The sequence below is a fragment of the Alexandromys fortis genome, unplaced genomic scaffold (assembly GCF_014885135.2).
Source record: "Alexandromys fortis isolate MF-2015 unplaced genomic scaffold, M_Fortis_MF-2015_v1.1 scaffold_163, whole genome shotgun sequence".
In the NCBI taxonomy this organism is placed as follows: domain Eukaryota; kingdom Metazoa; phylum Chordata; class Mammalia; order Rodentia; family Cricetidae; genus Alexandromys; species Alexandromys fortis.
In genome coordinates this window covers 2,766,053-2,782,525 of record NW_026068085.1, presented here as the reverse complement: position 1 = coordinate 2,782,525, position 16,473 = coordinate 2,766,053, and the positions used below count along the sequence as shown (strand labels likewise).

At 40.0% G+C, this 16,473-nt stretch overlaps 1 protein-coding gene across 1 annotated transcript in view; it reads left to right on the top strand.

The window, feature by feature from the left end:
* Ell2 (elongation factor for RNA polymerase II 2) overlaps nucleotides 1–16,133 on the top strand; it is a 61,195-nt gene extending 45,062 nt beyond the window's left edge. The window contains exons 5-12 of the mRNA XM_050122177.1: nucleotides 770–1,029; nucleotides 5,763–5,887; nucleotides 5,985–6,069; nucleotides 7,606–8,173; nucleotides 10,224–10,290; nucleotides 13,487–13,658; nucleotides 14,412–14,456; nucleotides 14,537–16,133. Coding sequence (XP_049978134.1) covers nucleotides 770–1,029; nucleotides 5,763–5,887; nucleotides 5,985–6,069; nucleotides 7,606–8,173; nucleotides 10,224–10,290; nucleotides 13,487–13,658; nucleotides 14,412–14,456; nucleotides 14,537–14,653 — 1,439 coding nt within the window. The 3' untranslated portion in view covers nucleotides 14,654–16,133. The remainder of the gene's footprint in view (nucleotides 1–769; nucleotides 1,030–5,762; nucleotides 5,888–5,984; nucleotides 6,070–7,605; nucleotides 8,174–10,223; nucleotides 10,291–13,486; nucleotides 13,659–14,411; nucleotides 14,457–14,536) is intronic.
* The last annotated feature ends 340 nt before the right edge of the window (nucleotides 16,134–16,473 follow it).

Here is a 16,473-nt window from a genome sequence, read left to right as displayed (position 1 = left end):
GACGCAGTGACGTTGGCCCTGAGGGAGTGGTGTGCCTTCTTGTGCCATTTCCCATGCCTATCTGACCTGCTTGTGTGGTTTCTAAAGACAGATGGATTTGTGTTCTCTTCTGAGAATGTGGGTCGGTTGATTGGTCAGTTGGTCTGACTTTACTCCTCATGTGTGCTGTTGCCCACCAAAAAGGACCATCTTGAGTAGTCACCTTGTACATGTTCTCTGCTCTTTGTGATGGCTGTGTTTATGGGTTTATGAAACTACATCCTTGGCTTAGTCAAATGTGTTTTCTTATGAAGTCTGGCATGCATGGCTCCATGTGCTTTTGAGGCAGTGTCCTCTTGGTATATGAGTTCCTGGTTCTACTCACTTTTTTATAAGTGATGCATTACATGCAGATTTAAGTACTGTAAAGTACACAGGAAAGCATTGAAGTTACTTTATTTCTGCCTGTCTTCAAATAGCCAACAATCTAAAATTTTCTATTCTGTTGTTTGTATCAGTGATTATTATCCACATATAGCTAAATGGCAAAAGTACATCTATAATACATATTAATTTTAAGAAATAATTCTATTAAAAATTTCTGCTCCATATTATAGGAATTCTGTTAGAATACTTTCTGTTGTTATGTTTCTTTAAGGTAAAAATTGAAATAAAATGATCTTTCTTTCTTCTGGACATAAAAGTTACCTAAATTGGGTTGTGGAAGCTGACATGCTCCTTATATTCTAGCGCACAGATTTGTAACAGTGTCTTCCCCACTGGACTTCAGGGAAAAGAGTGCAAATTCGGAAAGCGCCTCAAGCCACCTCAGATGCAGTGCCTGAGAGGAAAAGGTCAACCCCCATGAACCCTGCAAATACAATTCGGAAGACTCATGGCAGCAGCAGTGTGTCTCAGAGGCCATACAGGGACAGAGTCATTCACTTACTGGCGCTAAAAGCCTACAAGAAACCTGAGCTGCTTGCCCGCCTGCAGAAAGATGGTGTCAATCAAAAGGACAAGAACTCCTTGGGAGCAATTCTGCAACAGGTGAGGACAACTAGGCTTCTGTGTGTGCCTTTTGAGGAGATCCACTTAAGAACACATGATGGACTATGGGTGTAGCTTATTTGCAGAGTACTTCCTCAGTGTGCTTTAAACTCTGTGTCTGATCCCTAGTACCACATAAATAGGACATGCCTATAGCAGTACTCAGGACGTGGAGACAGGAGAACCATCAAAAGTTCAGGATAATCCTGAGTTACAGAGTGAGTTCTGGCCTGGGTAGGCTCCTGTCTTCAAAACAACATATAAAATCTCTGCCAATTGCTAATATTGTCACTGTTTTTGAGATAGGAAAATTTCATGTATAAATATAACTCTTTAATATTATTAGGTTAGGGCATCTTGGGCTGTTTTCTTTTTTTTTTTTTTTTTTTAAGATGGAGTACTGCTAAGTTTCTCAGGCTTGCTTTAAACTCAGTTTTGGTGATCTTCCTGTCTCCACCTCCTGACTGCTCATAGTACTGGTATGTACCGCTATGTCCAGCTTAAGTCATCTTTTTTTAAAGCGTTTCAATAAAAGCTGGTTGAAATGTGAACATTATCCTCATTTGGTTAAAACCTTTGCCCAAAATTCATTAAGAACTGGGGAAGTTTTTGTTTGTTTTCATCTTAAGACACATAGACTATATATACCGCCTACATCTCATTGGTTTATAGAGGCAAAGTTGTATGATGGCCTCTGTTGGTCTTCCGTTGGTATAAGGCACAATAATACTTTTGCCTAGTAAATCGTTTAGAATGTGCGGTTACTCCCATATTCTTTGAAGCTCTTATTACCTTGTATCTTTTGGCCATTGTGTGCAAGATTAGTCACTTGTCTTTATTAAGGGATATGAGTATTTCAGGAGTAGCTATGAACAGTTACTTTATAATACATACTACAGTGTGAAGTAGGCATTTGTTCTCATTAAAGAACTATCAGATAATGATTTCCTTTATTTTTCATACTTACTTCGGGTGATGGATGTAAATTGACATTCAGATCTATCTTAAACAATTCCATCTATTTTTTTCTAAAAAAGTAATGACATTTTCAAAGTTGTTCTTAAATTTCATCATTTTTAGGATTCCATGTTTTATTTGATAACATGGAATACAATTTTAAGTCTGCTTTCATTAAGTTTTAGCTTATGTTCAAAACGTACTACTATAATGTTATAAGAGAGTAAAACCATCATCTGAAGGTTGGGATTAGCTAATCCCTCATTCATTTGGAGGGATCTTTATTTAATCTATATGTCACATAGCCCTTATTAAAGCTAAAGAGAAAGGATAAAAGGGAGAATGAATGAGAATGAGAGTGTGTGTTAGTTCAGTCTTCTGTTGAGGGAAGAGTCAGGTTGCATATCACAAAATACATGGTAAATTCATTGGTAAATGCATCTACAGGAAATATTAATTACCTTCTAAAGTACAAGAGAAATAAGGCAAAATGATGGAGAGTAACCTCATAGAAGCTACCACTGTACATGGCAGTAACTCTGTGATGCTGGGAGTATAGATAGCCATATCTTAAAATGGATATATTTGACCCTGAACACTTGGATACGAGAGTTAGTGGTCAGGTTGTTTTGAAAAATCATTGAGTACAGTTTCATCCTGGCTGTATATTTGAATATCCCAAAAATCTTTTTAATCTGCCTGTGGCAGATTCCTCCCTACACCAACCAGTGAAGCGCCTGAAAGAGGGACGTGAGCACAGTGTAGATAACTCTGGAGTAATCTGGATGCTCAGAGTGAGCAGAAACTGCTAGCCCAGTGAGAACAGACAGAGGCCCGGAGCACCCACCACTTGGGAAGCTCGTACTATGTGCCTCGTATCATTTCATCTTCAGAAGAAAGAAAACGGACACACAGAACTTTGATTAAAGCCAGTTCTTACGTGTCCATTCCTTATCCTGAACAGCTACCATAACTTCCGCTTCATGAAACTGACCAAAACTGGCATGGAAAGGAATAGGTAACAGAATAAGCAAGTTATAAAAAAAAAAAATGGTTATTTTGTCACCAACTAGTAGCAACATGCTAGCTAATGATCAGTTCTGTTTTACCCATGCCAATGGGTATTTTTGCTGATTTGTTATCTATATTGTAGTTTTTTTGAGTACCCTGTGAATGTTGTGAATTAAAATATTAAAATACTTATTAATGTGCTATATTTAAAAATGTGTACCACTAAGTATAGCTTCCTTTTCCTTAGAATGACTTTTCCTGGAAAGCCTTTTTTAAAAAATTCAAAACAACTCAATTAACCCGAATCTTAACCTTTGGGTTTTTGTGTCAAGCTCACATTCATTGCTCATTCATCTGTCCATTGAGTGCAGCTGGTTCTCTATATCAGTGGGGTCTATATTTATAACTTCAACTAATTGAAGACCGCAGTGTTTTTAATTGCATCTATACTGAACATATGTAGACTTTATTCCTCAAACAATAGCATGTAACAACCTTGTATATAAATTTATATTTTATTGGCTGTTGTAAGTAACTTAGAGGTTGTTTATAGTATATGGAAGATACTTTAAATCTATATAATCTTACGTGAAGGATATGGGGCCATCCCCTTTGAACACAGGGGCAACTGCGCCTGGATTATAGCAGATAATATGTTCCCTCACCACATGGTAAACCCTGGCCTTCTGAAGTATATCTACAAGGGGCTAGGCAAGAGATCTACTCCTAAAGGTGAGTTTAGGGAAACTCTTTCTTGGATGGTTATCTCTTAGCTGAAATGGCAAAAGACAAGAAGAGTCATCATTTCTGGAAGCCTGGCAGAGAGGAAAGAGATTAAATCCCAGAAGGCATTGCAGACCAAGGCTATGGAGATTGTGCTGAGAGAGATAGGAAGTAGCAGTGGAGTTTAAGCAAGAATATGCTGTAATCTGATCTGTACTTTCAATAAGAACACTCACTTTCATGTCAAGAATGGCACAAGGGTTGAGAACAGAAGAGAACAACTACTTAAATAAGTCTACTGCAGAAATCAAGGTGTGATGTGTTGTCGGCTTGGTCTGGTGGAGTTAGTTTCATAGATTAGAGCTACATTTTGAGAAGACCTTCCTAACAGAGATGAAGAGAAGAAAGGGCCTGAGCTTCTGGGTCAGTTCTGACCAGAGCAGTTTGTTAGTGGATGTTGAGTTACTGATTAGAGAAGTGCAGAAAGGGGACAGGTGTCAGGGTGTGGTAGCCAAGAGCTCTACTGAGATTCTCCTTGGAAATGTCGATTAGACAGATCCAATAGATGTGTTCATAAGTGCACATAAGTATTCAGAGGACATTTGGGGCTAAAGCCATACATTTAGGGATTATCATATAGATTGGGCATTGTAAATTTTAGTGAGTGAACTCAGGAAGGAGAAAAAAAGAGGAAAACAGGGCAAGAGGAAGTTACTGAGTGCATCCCCATATAAAGGCATGAGCATAGGAGCCGTAGAAGAGGCCCTCAGGGGAGGGAAGTGACCAGAGGTTGTCCTCACAGACCTCAAGAGGTGACTGTGCTGGGGAAGTGGTGTTAGTTTGTATGTTGTCAGAGAAAAGGAAAGCCATTGTCTGTACATTCCACTTCAAAGAAAGTCCTACTGCATCTTGTATGCATTTATTTACAGAGTTGAAAGGCTGCCTTATGACAACATTAATACTACATTAGTCTCATATGAGACAGACTGTTAAATCTGACAAACTTTTTAAAAGATACAACAAGAACTCAAATTACTGAAAAGACCATCCCCAAACCTATGGAAAGAATACCTGTTCCCTAGCCTTAAGTGTTTTGGGTGTGTAGGAGGGAAACTTGCTGAGAGGGAGGAGATAAGAGAATGCAGGATTAAAAGGACTAGAATTCATAAAGTATGAAGCTGTCAATAAAAATTTTTAGTGCTTTTGGTTTGGCCATAGATGTGTGAAGTGACTACATTATTGACCTGAACATTTCTAGAAACTGTAGTTAGGGGTTAGAAGAGATTTCTCTTGGGAATAAGCTCTCTAACAGAGGTCTGAGGGGCCTTCAGTTTGTGATTTTGCTTATTGGTCTGAGGTGATTTCAAGGATCTTGAATAAATGGTTCTTCAGGAAAGCTGGCAGATAAAAGAAATAAACTTAGTTATCACAAAAGAAATAAAAAGCAAGATTACCACAAATTGGTAGTTACTTATAGAAACACTTTGTGCTGCTGGTTGAGAGGTGATTATTTGCCATCCAGGATCCTGATTTCTGCTGAAATAGAAGTGACCAAGGAATTTTATAGTGACTCGGCGGCACTGGAAGTGGCTCAGGGAGTAGAAGTGCTTCTCTGCAAGCCTGGCTGTTAGAGTTGGTCCTCGGAGCACACCGAAGGTGTAAGGGAAAACTGACTCCACAGAGTTGTCCTCATATGAGTGTCATGGCATGTGTTAGCCTACAAAATTATATGTATACAAACATCAAACGTTCAAGAAAACATACAAGAAGGAACATGAGGATGGTTGTCTTCTGAGGCTATATTCCTTTACTTCATACAGTGCACATGCAGGCACCACATTTTCATGATCCCTTCCTCAGTAGAAGGTGAACAGCTAGACTGGCTTCATTTCCTTTCTGGTAGGCATACAGTAGCAGTGAACGTTAGGCACAAGTGTCTGTGGTAGGATGTGGGGTCCTTTGGGTATCTTCCCGGGAAAATCATAAAAATGATTTATATACCCAACAAAAATAGCTGACGCTCTATTTGCACTGTGTTCCAGGTGGCCAATCTGAATCCTAAGGACCTCTCTTATACCTTAAAGGATTATGTGTTTAAGGACCTGCAGCGAGACTGGCCAGGTTACAGTGAGACAGACAGACGCACACTGGAATCGGTTCTCTCCAGGTCAGACCCTCCTCCCTTTGTCTTTACAAATGGAACAGATAAGTAATATTCTGGTCAAAGGCCTCTTTATTACCTGGAAAATGCATTTTCCTTACAGGAAACTAAATCCGTCTCAGAATGCTGGCACTAGCCGGTCAGAGTCTCCCATGAGTTCCAACAAAGATGCTGCCTCATCTCCTCAGGTATGTCAGGAAGTTACAAAACCCTCGGCCTGCCCTGCAGCTCAGCGCAGTCAGCCAGCCAGTCTCTAATTTGTAAGTGACGGAAACCGCACAGATGACCTGGCCAAAGCCCAGAGCTAAGTCCTGGCCAAACTTGCCGTTTTGACCTCATTTAGAATGCTGTACACTGTGCTGCCTTGCTCGTCAAAGGGCTTAATGCATAGACCTTGCTTGCCACTTTTAAAATTTAAATTTATTGTAAAATTATCTGCTTTTCAGCTTGATCGCTAACTAGAAGACACATCCAGTTCCATATAATTCTCAGGTTATATGGAAAATTGAAGTTATTTGATTTTGTCTGAAATGTGTCTGGAGGAACATTCTTGTAGAATATATATTTTGGACAAATTAAAAAGTGGTAGCAGTTTTTAAATGCATTTCTTTAAAGTTTTTTTCAATTTGACAGTGATCAGAAGACTCATAATCAGACCGTATTCTAGTTTAGAAGCATCTCACTGGGATGTCTGAGAGTTCCCCTACCCTGAGTGCCCTACGCCACCCCCATACCTAGGGAGAAGCAGACAGATGTCTGGGGAGCACAAGCAAGAGGCTAGCTGTGTCTCAGAGTGGTGGATATCACTGTGAGGATCCTGCACAGCTGAGGACAAATGATTAGGTCCAGTTTCACATGTTGGGAGTCTGTGGAGACGTCACTTTTAATGACAACTACTGTGAAGCTATTTCATGTCTGATCGAATTACATATTTCATACTAAAGTGAAACAGAAATGAATTAACAGATTGATTATTCTTTTTAAGTTCAAGTACAAAATATAGCTGGCTTGTAATTTTATACTTTTCCGTTGTTCATTTTCCTTTGTAACTTACATAGCGTTACTGTGAGTACTGGGATGAGCTAATAAAGCAAGATTTATAAGTATATCTACCTCATTTTAATGAGCCAGTCTTCATAGAATGAGTTTACAACATTATGAACACATATGTACAGTGAAAAATTAAGATGACATTTCAAAAATGATAGCTGTATTTAGAGAAATGAGTGTAAAGATGAGCTAGTTCACAGTGTGATGATAAGACTGGTAAGTGGAGCACGTTAGCCAATCAGAGTGTGTCCATTGCCCTTTGCCAGCCTTAAAGTGCTAACAGAGTCAGACGGTGCAAACTGCAACTAGGACAGCTGCGCTAGCATGGAGGATGGTACTTCTGTTTAGTACTGTGAGTGTCTAATGCACGTAAATCAGAATAGTCTCTGGGACTGAGAGGAGCCTGCACGATATAAAAGTACTGTTTGGGCACTGTTCCCCTGTTCTTCTTTTGACAGAGGAACTAAAATTGGATTTTATGTTTGCTTGGGGTTCTTAGAGTGTGTGTGTGTGTGTGTGCGTGTGTGTGTGCGCGTGTGTGTGTGTGTGTGTGCGTGTGTGTGTGTGTGTGTGTGCGTGTGTGTGTGTGTGTGTGTGTTCTGGGAGGTTCTTTTTTGAGTAAACTTATAGTATGATGAGTAAGGCTACTCATCCATTTCCTCCCCCACCTCCAGAAACGGCCGTTGGATTCCGATTTCATTGATCCTTTAATGAACAAAAAAGCTCGAATATCTCACCTGACAAACAGAGTCCCACCAACATTAAATGGCCATTTGAATCCCACCAGTGAAAAATCTTCTGCAGGCCTCCTACCGCCCCCTGCAGCTGCAGCCATTCCCACGCCCTCACCACTGCCTTCAACCCACCTGCCTGTCTCAAATCCTCCTCAGACTGTAAATTCCAACTCCAATTCCCCTAGCACTCCAGAAGGCCGGGGGACTCAAGACCTACCTGTGGACAGTTTTAGTCAAAACGGTAGCATTTTTGAGGACCAGCAAGACAAATATACCTCTAGGACTTGTCTGGAAACCTTGCCCCCTGGCTCAGTTCTGCTAAAGTGTCCAAAGCCTATGGAAGAAAACCAATCAGTGTCTCACAAGAAGTCCAAAAAGAAGTCTAAAAAACACAAGGAAAAGGACCAAATAAAAAAGCACGACGTTGAGACAATGGAGGAAAAGGAAGAAGACCTTCAGAGAGAAGAACCTGCCAAGCTGAGGAGCTCCAGTCCGAACCCCAGTGAAGGTATTTTACATTTGTTCAAAGAGTAAAAGTGACCTGGGGGAGCATGAGCAGTAGGTGATGCTTGTAGAATAATCCCATTTCAGCAATTGACCTTCTATTGAATTAATCTTAATACTGTGCTTTTGTAGCATCTGGTTTTCCTCCACCTTGTAGCTGTCACTTCAGTCTCTTTAACCAAGTATTAAACATGAATTCTTTATGTGTATTTATAATGGTATTTTAAAGTGACTTTGCCATTCTCCAAAGATCCCCCTTTGGTACATTGCCCTTCTCTGTCATATTGTACAACCTCAGTGTAACAGGTACGTCCCATTCTTGAACTGATTGAAACAGAGACACAATAGGCAATGGCAATGTCCGTTTCCTTTTTTTTTTTTTTTTTTTTTTTTTTTTTTTTTTTTTTGAGAAGCCAAAGGTGCTCCTGCTGTAATTAATACTAGCACGGAAAGACTGTCAAATTCTTTGTAAAGCAGCCAAGCCTACATCGTCATCATTTGCTTCACAAGGTCCCTAGCTGATAGAGACCAGGGTGTTTTTGTTAGGAAACTGACATCTCTAGTTACTCCCTGTCTTTCTCGTAACACTGAAGGCTTGAAATCCTGGGGTTTAACTGACCATTTCTACCAAATGGAAGTTTTCATTATTTTCTCTTAGCGAAGTTTGCAGAGGAGGCCTTAAGAGTAAGACGCAGTTGACCTGGGTTGGGTTTGTCATCTCTTGAAGTGTGTAGAACAGCATAATAGTGGATAATGGCCCAAGTGTAAGCTATTTCCCCCCCACTTAGACTACTTTTTGTACTTGAGTGTGTCAAGTCAGGATAGGACCATGAAGTAAAATTTCATGTTTGGATTTAATAAACCAGATTCCTAGATACTCTCTCCTCCACACTCCCACCCTTAGGGGTGGTTCTGAGTCACCCTAGTACCAAGAGGACTGGATTCCAGTATGCTGAGACTACCATAGAAACTGTGTTTTCGGGGCTAGAGACTTGGGAAAACAGGCCTAATGTCTTTACGTCCTTCTTTTGTGGTATGTAAAAAAACTTCAGAACCAAGTGTGATCATCCCAAGTTGAGGACAGATCCAGACCTATCATCCTCTGTATCCTCCATCTATGGCAAGGAAGAAGGACTCTCTCCCTGATGCTCTTCCTTGAAGACTCAGGCTCTTGTGTGGCCATGTCTGAGTCAAAGTTATATAAGTGAACAATAAGCCCACAGAGTCTATGTTATCTATCTTTCAAACGATTTAAAAATTCAGATATTCACATTTGTTTTATAGTGAATATATGCTTTGCCAGCAAAATAAAGTTTCAGTTATTAAGTGTGCTTTTTAAAAAAAATATCTTAATGAAATGTTTAAACAATGCCCCTGGAAGCTGTATGTTAAACAATGGAATCCTGGGAATTTGACCTTTTAACAGCATGGTCAGGAATAACTACAACATTTTTTTGTTGTTGTTGTTTTCCCTGACCTCTATCTAGTACTGTAAGAAAGAACCAAAGGTGAGATAGAGGAGTGTTCGTCCACATTCATTAACACCTTGTTATGAACGATGGAAAAACTGCCTATGCAGCCCCACTGCCTGGCTCCAGAAGGGTGGCAGTAAAAATACAGTGATCCAAACAGGCTGCTACTGTAGACTTTATTATTTCTCCTGCCTTGTTTGGATCTCATGAAAAGTAGATGCTGGTGTAAAATGTTACCTTCATTGTCTGGCTGCATCTGCCACCACAGTCTTGGAATTGCTAGGCAGATGCCACACTGCTGATGAAAGCATAGAAGCTCGACCCTGGGTTAAGATGGAATTCCTTTACTGTGCAGACTCTGCAGTAGCCAGGGTGCTGTAAACTCCTGGCTTCAGCTCTGCTGGCACTGGTCACAGGCTCCATTGTTTGTGTTCCATTGTATCCCTTGCTTGCTGTTGCTTACTGAGGTGGAAGGAAAGAATTTGAGGAGAAGTTGTCCAGATGTTTCTAATCTATCTTAAAGTTAGAGGCATTTGATAACCATGCTGGTTGATGAACACTGATTTTTTTCCCCCTTCATAGGAGTTAAAGAAGGTTGCACTGCCTCCATGGAGCCTTCTTCAACAATTGAACTCCCAGATTATTTGATGTAAGTTTTCTGTCTGCCAATGGAGTAAGCTGTTTAATTTTAGAAAGTTTGCAAATTCTTTTCCCATAATTTGCAAATCAAAAAAAGTAAGAAATTCCAGAAATAGAATCCTCTGCTATTGAAAGGCCGCCCTTAAGCCTGCTGTCCGCAGTCCACCACTGTCTTCAGGGGCAGCTTTGCCTTCCCTGCTCAGAGCACAGTTGGTTTTTAAGAACAGAAAGCTTGTCTTTGTTCCAGGGCCAGACTGAGCGTCACAGCCTGCAAAGCTGATAGTCCATGAGTGCACAACCCCTAGAGGGGTCCACAGTGCTGCAGAGTGCCTGAACCTCCATGCTGAACAGTATAGAGCGTAATTTCATTTCTATATAAATAAAGGTCTTTTCTCAATTTTAGAAGGGAAGAATAGTAAAGTTATTTCATTTTAGTACCAGGTATGTTTTTCTTGTGACAACAGGTTGCTAAATGCTGAGCTAGGAATGTTGCTTGTAACTGCTTATCACAGAAATTATAACTTGGATTTATAATTCTAGCTTTTTCATACAATCAAAGGCTTCTGTGAGAAGAAAATTATTAAATTGCAAGTGCCTGGAAAGGTGGGGCATGGAAAATCAAAAAGCTCTGATATCAGATAGCTTTCAAAATGAAACAAATTTGCAAAATAGGTACAACATGGAACATGAAGATATAATCTAAGCTTTTCCATTAACGCCATCTCAAGGGCGAAGTTAGGTGATACTCTTACCTTGCTTCTTGCACAGAAGAGAATATTTTAGATTTCCAAAGCTGTCACTTCTGCCTAACACCAGTGTGAAAGCTGCACTTGCTGGAGGATGAGAAAGCCTGGTGCTCATCATCACCCTCAGCTCACAGGAACACGAGCAGCCTTCCTAAGTCCTCTGCCATCTGCGGAGGCCAGTCTGCCATGACAGTCCCACAGACTCACCCCTTCACCCGCCTGCTTCTCCTTAGACTTCTGAAAGCTGAGCCCTGGAGTCACACAGCATTTTTTTCTGATAGATTTTAAATCATTTTATTAATAGCGTATCCTAAAACTTCTACCATGAACTCAAAGCTTTTGCTGTGTTTGCCAGCATAACTGTAGTTATGAAATGTGTAGGCTAGTCTTAATGTTTTAATGTAGTCTTTCAGCAGAAACTGTTGCTCCTCTGCTTCTGCACATCCTTTCTCTTGTCATGTGCTTTATTTGCTTAAATAAAAGCAATGTATTTTACCCAAACTAAAAACTTAACTTTTATACCAACCAGTACAGCTATTTTCTAAAAGTAACAAGAACACTTCTAAAACACAGAACTTAAGTTACCTCATAAGAAAACCAAAAGGAGACTCAGTAAAACCTGTATGATTGGTGTTTGAATAATTCACTTGTAACTACAGTATTACTAATTTTTATATCCTAAGAGTGCTCTTGTTGCTTATGTGGTTGTAAGTTATCCCATATTTATACATTTTTACTCTTTCACCACATTAAAAACCAACTGTAAAATCATAAGAATTTGTTAAAAAATATTGACTGCTAAAATGCCAGTATCAAAGAGCATCACAATTATTGACCTACTTGGTATTTTTCCTTAACTAAGTTATTAAATAAAATAGTAAAGGTCAGATTTTCAGAAAGTGAAATAAATGATGACTTAAACCTAGGTTTCAAGATTGGCTTGGTCTTCTGCATGCTTATTCCCAGGAACCTCACTCGCCCTTGGGGCTTCCTCTGGCGCTGTGAGACCGCTCCTGTGTGGCTGGCAGCTCAGACCAGCAGGGCAGCTTAGATCATCAACACTGCCACTGCCTCAGTTACACTTAGAAAAACCCAGCCCCCACACTGTATTAACTCAGCAGAAATAAAAATATTAATGAGGACGCTCAGTTTGCACACTGCGTCACTTTTCCCACTTTCCCAGGAAGGCATCTGTGACACAGCAACTTAAATAAAACTGGTAGGGTTATATAAAACTGTCTGGAAGAGGCCCCAGTTCTAAGATGTTGCCACCATAAGGCCCAAGTGTGCGCCTCAGCATGCATCCTGCAGCTCCCATCAGCTGCCTGATCTCAGTTTTGACCCAAAATAATCAAAGAAATTGAGCCTTCCATGGCAGGAAAACAGAGGGCAGAACAGAAGGCTGACTGGGAACTAATGATACTGCCTGTTCTACTGTTAAAATGATCTTGTAACTGATGTACTGCTGAATCACCTGGCCTTCACTGTTAGATTCTAAGACCAGTCACAGATTTGTGGCATCGATTAATACAGTAAATTAGACTAAGCAGCACAGCGCTGGCCTTCTTAGTGTTGGAAAGTGCTGGAAGAACCCTCTGTGTGTGGCAGTACACACCTGTAATCTTAGCACTTAAAAAGTAGAGGTAGGATGATGGGGATTTCGAGGCCAGCCTCAACTACAGGGTAAAATGGAGGCCAGCCTTGGTAACCCCAAAGGTGGTCTATAGAGATGACGCTGTGGTGAAGAGCAGGTACTGCCCTTCAAGAAGACGAGGGTTCAGTTCCCAGCATTCTCGTTAAGTGGTTTACATCCATCTGAGTCCTGTTGAAGAGCCAATGCCCTATTCTAGATTCCATGGGATGGACATCAGGCACACATGTACATTCATGCAGGCAACTACATGTACACATATTAAATCCTTCTTTATCTGAAAGTGGGAGGAAGGTATAAAACTGGAGGGCCTCACTCTGTCAAAAAAAAATTTTTTTTTTAATTTGTCTAGTTAGAAACGTCAAGAAAGGAATGGAGAGAGCAAACCAGAGCCCCTTGTTGAAAATGTCTGCTTTTCGTGGGTCTAAAAGGCAACTTCTATCACAAAGCAAGGGGTCCTGGTCCAGCTATGGCTTGAGTGCTCAGTGGCTATGTGGCATTCTGTTGTCATGGAACCCATCAAGCACCTCTGTACAGAGATGACTGCGAGCAGATGGCTTGGTCTCCTCCACTGTGTGGAGTAAATTGTTGGGGACTGACCCTGGAAGAACACATTTCATGTTGTGTGCTTCCCTTCCAATTCCATTGCCACATTCGTTCTCCACGGACACTCTTGAGGCTCTCTGAGTGACCTTGCAACAAACCAGAGACAGAGTGACATTCAGTTACTGGAGACACATGCAAGAAGGTGGCATTCCAGGCTTCTTCCTTCTCTCCATTTATTCTGTTTCTCTCTCTTTTATTATTAGAAAATATATTGCTATTGTCTCCTATGAGCAGCGCCAGAATTACAAAGATGACTTCAATGCTGAATATGATGAGTACAGAGCTCTGCATGCCAGGATGGAGACAGTAGCCAGAAGATTCATTAAACTGGACGCACAACGAAAACGCCTTTCTCCAGGTTCAAAAGAGTACCAGGTAGATGGGCTGGTTTCTACTCTCACCTTCCCTACCGGCTATCGCCTTAGCTTTAGAGCAAGCTGCCTAGCAGACCAGCCTCACTGCTGCTTTAGGAAACAAATGTACTGAAATAGTTCTTAAATAAGGAAGCACAGTGGGGGGGGGGGGGAATGGTGTCCAATATAATATACGCTGTATTGTAAAACATACAACCACAACTACATAGGATGAGACACCAGTGTGTTACAGTCTACTAATTTAAACCATTAAGTTACTAAATAATTAAAATATAGTACTGTGTCTTGTTTTTAAGGATAGTATCAAACTACCCGTATTATTTTATACTTTGATTTTTTTTTTCACTAGTGTAATGCTTCATAGAGAATTTTTAAATCAGCCCAGAAAGCACTTCTGTGTTTGGTTTTTTTCCCCTGTCATCCCGGGTATCCTTTGTACTGCCTGGGAGGCATTCCCGTAGTGTGAAATGTCTTTTGCTGGACAGAGCTGCTAGTCTTATATCTGTCTGTATCATACACTTATCTGTCTGTATCATACACTTAGGTAGGTAGACATGCAGAACTTGTAGAATTGCTGAGTCAATTTTGCATTTGCTATTTTGATAACTGCTGCCAAACTGCCTAACGTAAAAATGTCCCAAGTTACATCTCTTCATCAGTATTTCCCACACCTTGCCAGATGCCTGTTAGATACTGTGCTGCCCCACCCCCACCCAAGGCCTTATGTTCTCATTTCTAATTTTTAATTTTGCAGAATGTTCATGAAGAAGTCTTACAAGAATATCAGAAGATCAAGCAGGTGGGTACCACTGTGCCATCTGGCCTGCAAAGCACTGTAAATTCTGTGACCTAATTCCTTATTGTTTTCTTTGTCTGCAGTCCAGTCCCAATTACCATGAAGAAAAATACAGATGCGAGTATCTTCATAACAAGCTGGCTCACATCAAAAGACTAATAGGTGAATTTGACCAACAGCAAGCAGAGTCATGGCACTAGAACTCTGCTTGAACCAGAAGATGTGAATAAACTTAAACTTATTTATTTAAAATTCCAGATGAGTTGCTCTAGATTCTAAAGGATGAGACTTGCTTGTGGAAGCTTCAGTGTTAGTGAACTTGAGTTCCTTTTTTTCTCTTCACTCTACTTTGCTTCCCTGAATTGTGAAGCTGCTTTCTTTTTCTCGTTCTCCTCCTACCCCAAAACTTGTTTGTTAATAGAAGCAATGTTCTAGATATTGGAGATCCAGTGTCTATACTTCAAATCAATTTTTCCTTGAAAACTTGTGTTTGTCATTAGAGATGATTTTTTTTTTTTTTTTTTTAGGTATCAGGGATGCAGTGTCCACACTTGAGTTGCTTATGTTTAAAACAAAACAGTAATGTGCAAGGTGAAATGCTTTTCACAAGCCTATTTTCTGACCTTTCCTAATGCAAACTCTTTGCCTTAAATGGTAGGATATTTAGACATTTGCACAAAATTTAAAAAAAAATCAAAACATTGTTTTGGAGGGTTGAAAAATAGAAAGTTGTGTGAATGTGTGTGTAGTTTTCTATGCACTTACATGCATACATACATGTGGGCTGACTGGCTCAAGAGTGTTAAATCTGCCCTGCAAGTTAAACCCCCCATTGCAATGGCTGCCTTAAGGTGTTTGCTCGTGTGTACCTTGTGTGGTTAATCAGTAGCTACACTGCTTCCCTGCGCTAATAGCTATGGGAAGTACACTGTGGCCTACCATGTGTGTTCAGCTTGTATGTCTGCAGAACTGATGTGGATGTGAGCTGTATGAAGGTAAAGAGCTGATCCTCAGTAGGCCAGGCGCTCAGGTTAAACAACTGGTGAGTGTTACCGTAGGTTGTTGGTGTTTGTTTGTTTGTTTGTTTCTGTCAAATTGCTACTTCTATTGTGGAAGACAAAAAGCATTTCCATTTCAACAGTTTGTCAGCTTTATTAATGTTGGGCAAAAAAATTTATATGTTAAAAATGAAACAGATCTATAGTTTTGGGGCAAAATGATAAAATTAAATGTGTAGGTAACCTATTTATATACTGCTATAAAGTATTTTTGGAAAGAGATATGCAAAGAAGCTATTACCTACATCAGATGTATATTTAAAGATTTTTTTTCATCCTGGATACCAGGAATATAAAAAATAGTAGAATATTTAACCATAACATACTGTGATTCATCAGACAGCACAAACTTTCATTTCATGGAGTTTATCTGTTAACGTTGATTTAAACTATCTCTTGTCTTATCATGTGGGAACGTAAGTTATGTGGTCAAAATATAAGGAGTTTGAACTAATGTTGATTCAGGTTGTGTTGTCTTGTATTGTCTTTTCAAAGTGCTGCCGGTTGAAAAGGGAAGCATTATGTTTACAAATCTGTTTTGAAATGTTTGCCAAAATTTTGGTAGTATCTTTAATAAAGATGTTTGTCTCCAGCATCCGAAAAAAAAGTAACTTTGTTGTGTATCACTGTAAACTAAAAATGTTAGTACTAAGGTCATGTGGCAGAATCTGTTGATGAACTTTCTCCTCTGGAGTTTTTCTGAAACATTAACTGGAAAGACTGGCCAATGTACTAGAAGTGCAGAGGCCTTCTAACCACTGAGACCACCTTTCAGTCTGCAACTCAGATGCCACTGCACAAATTCCGTTTCTGTGTAGCATGGTCCTTCTAGAGAATTCCTTTGAGATCCCTGGTGCTCTTTTACCTCAATATTGGTACAATCATTATTAAATGGAAATTTATCTCAGACTTTTGAGTTAAAAAGAATAAAAGAAGCTTAGCTGTGGCTAAACTGGGGCCTC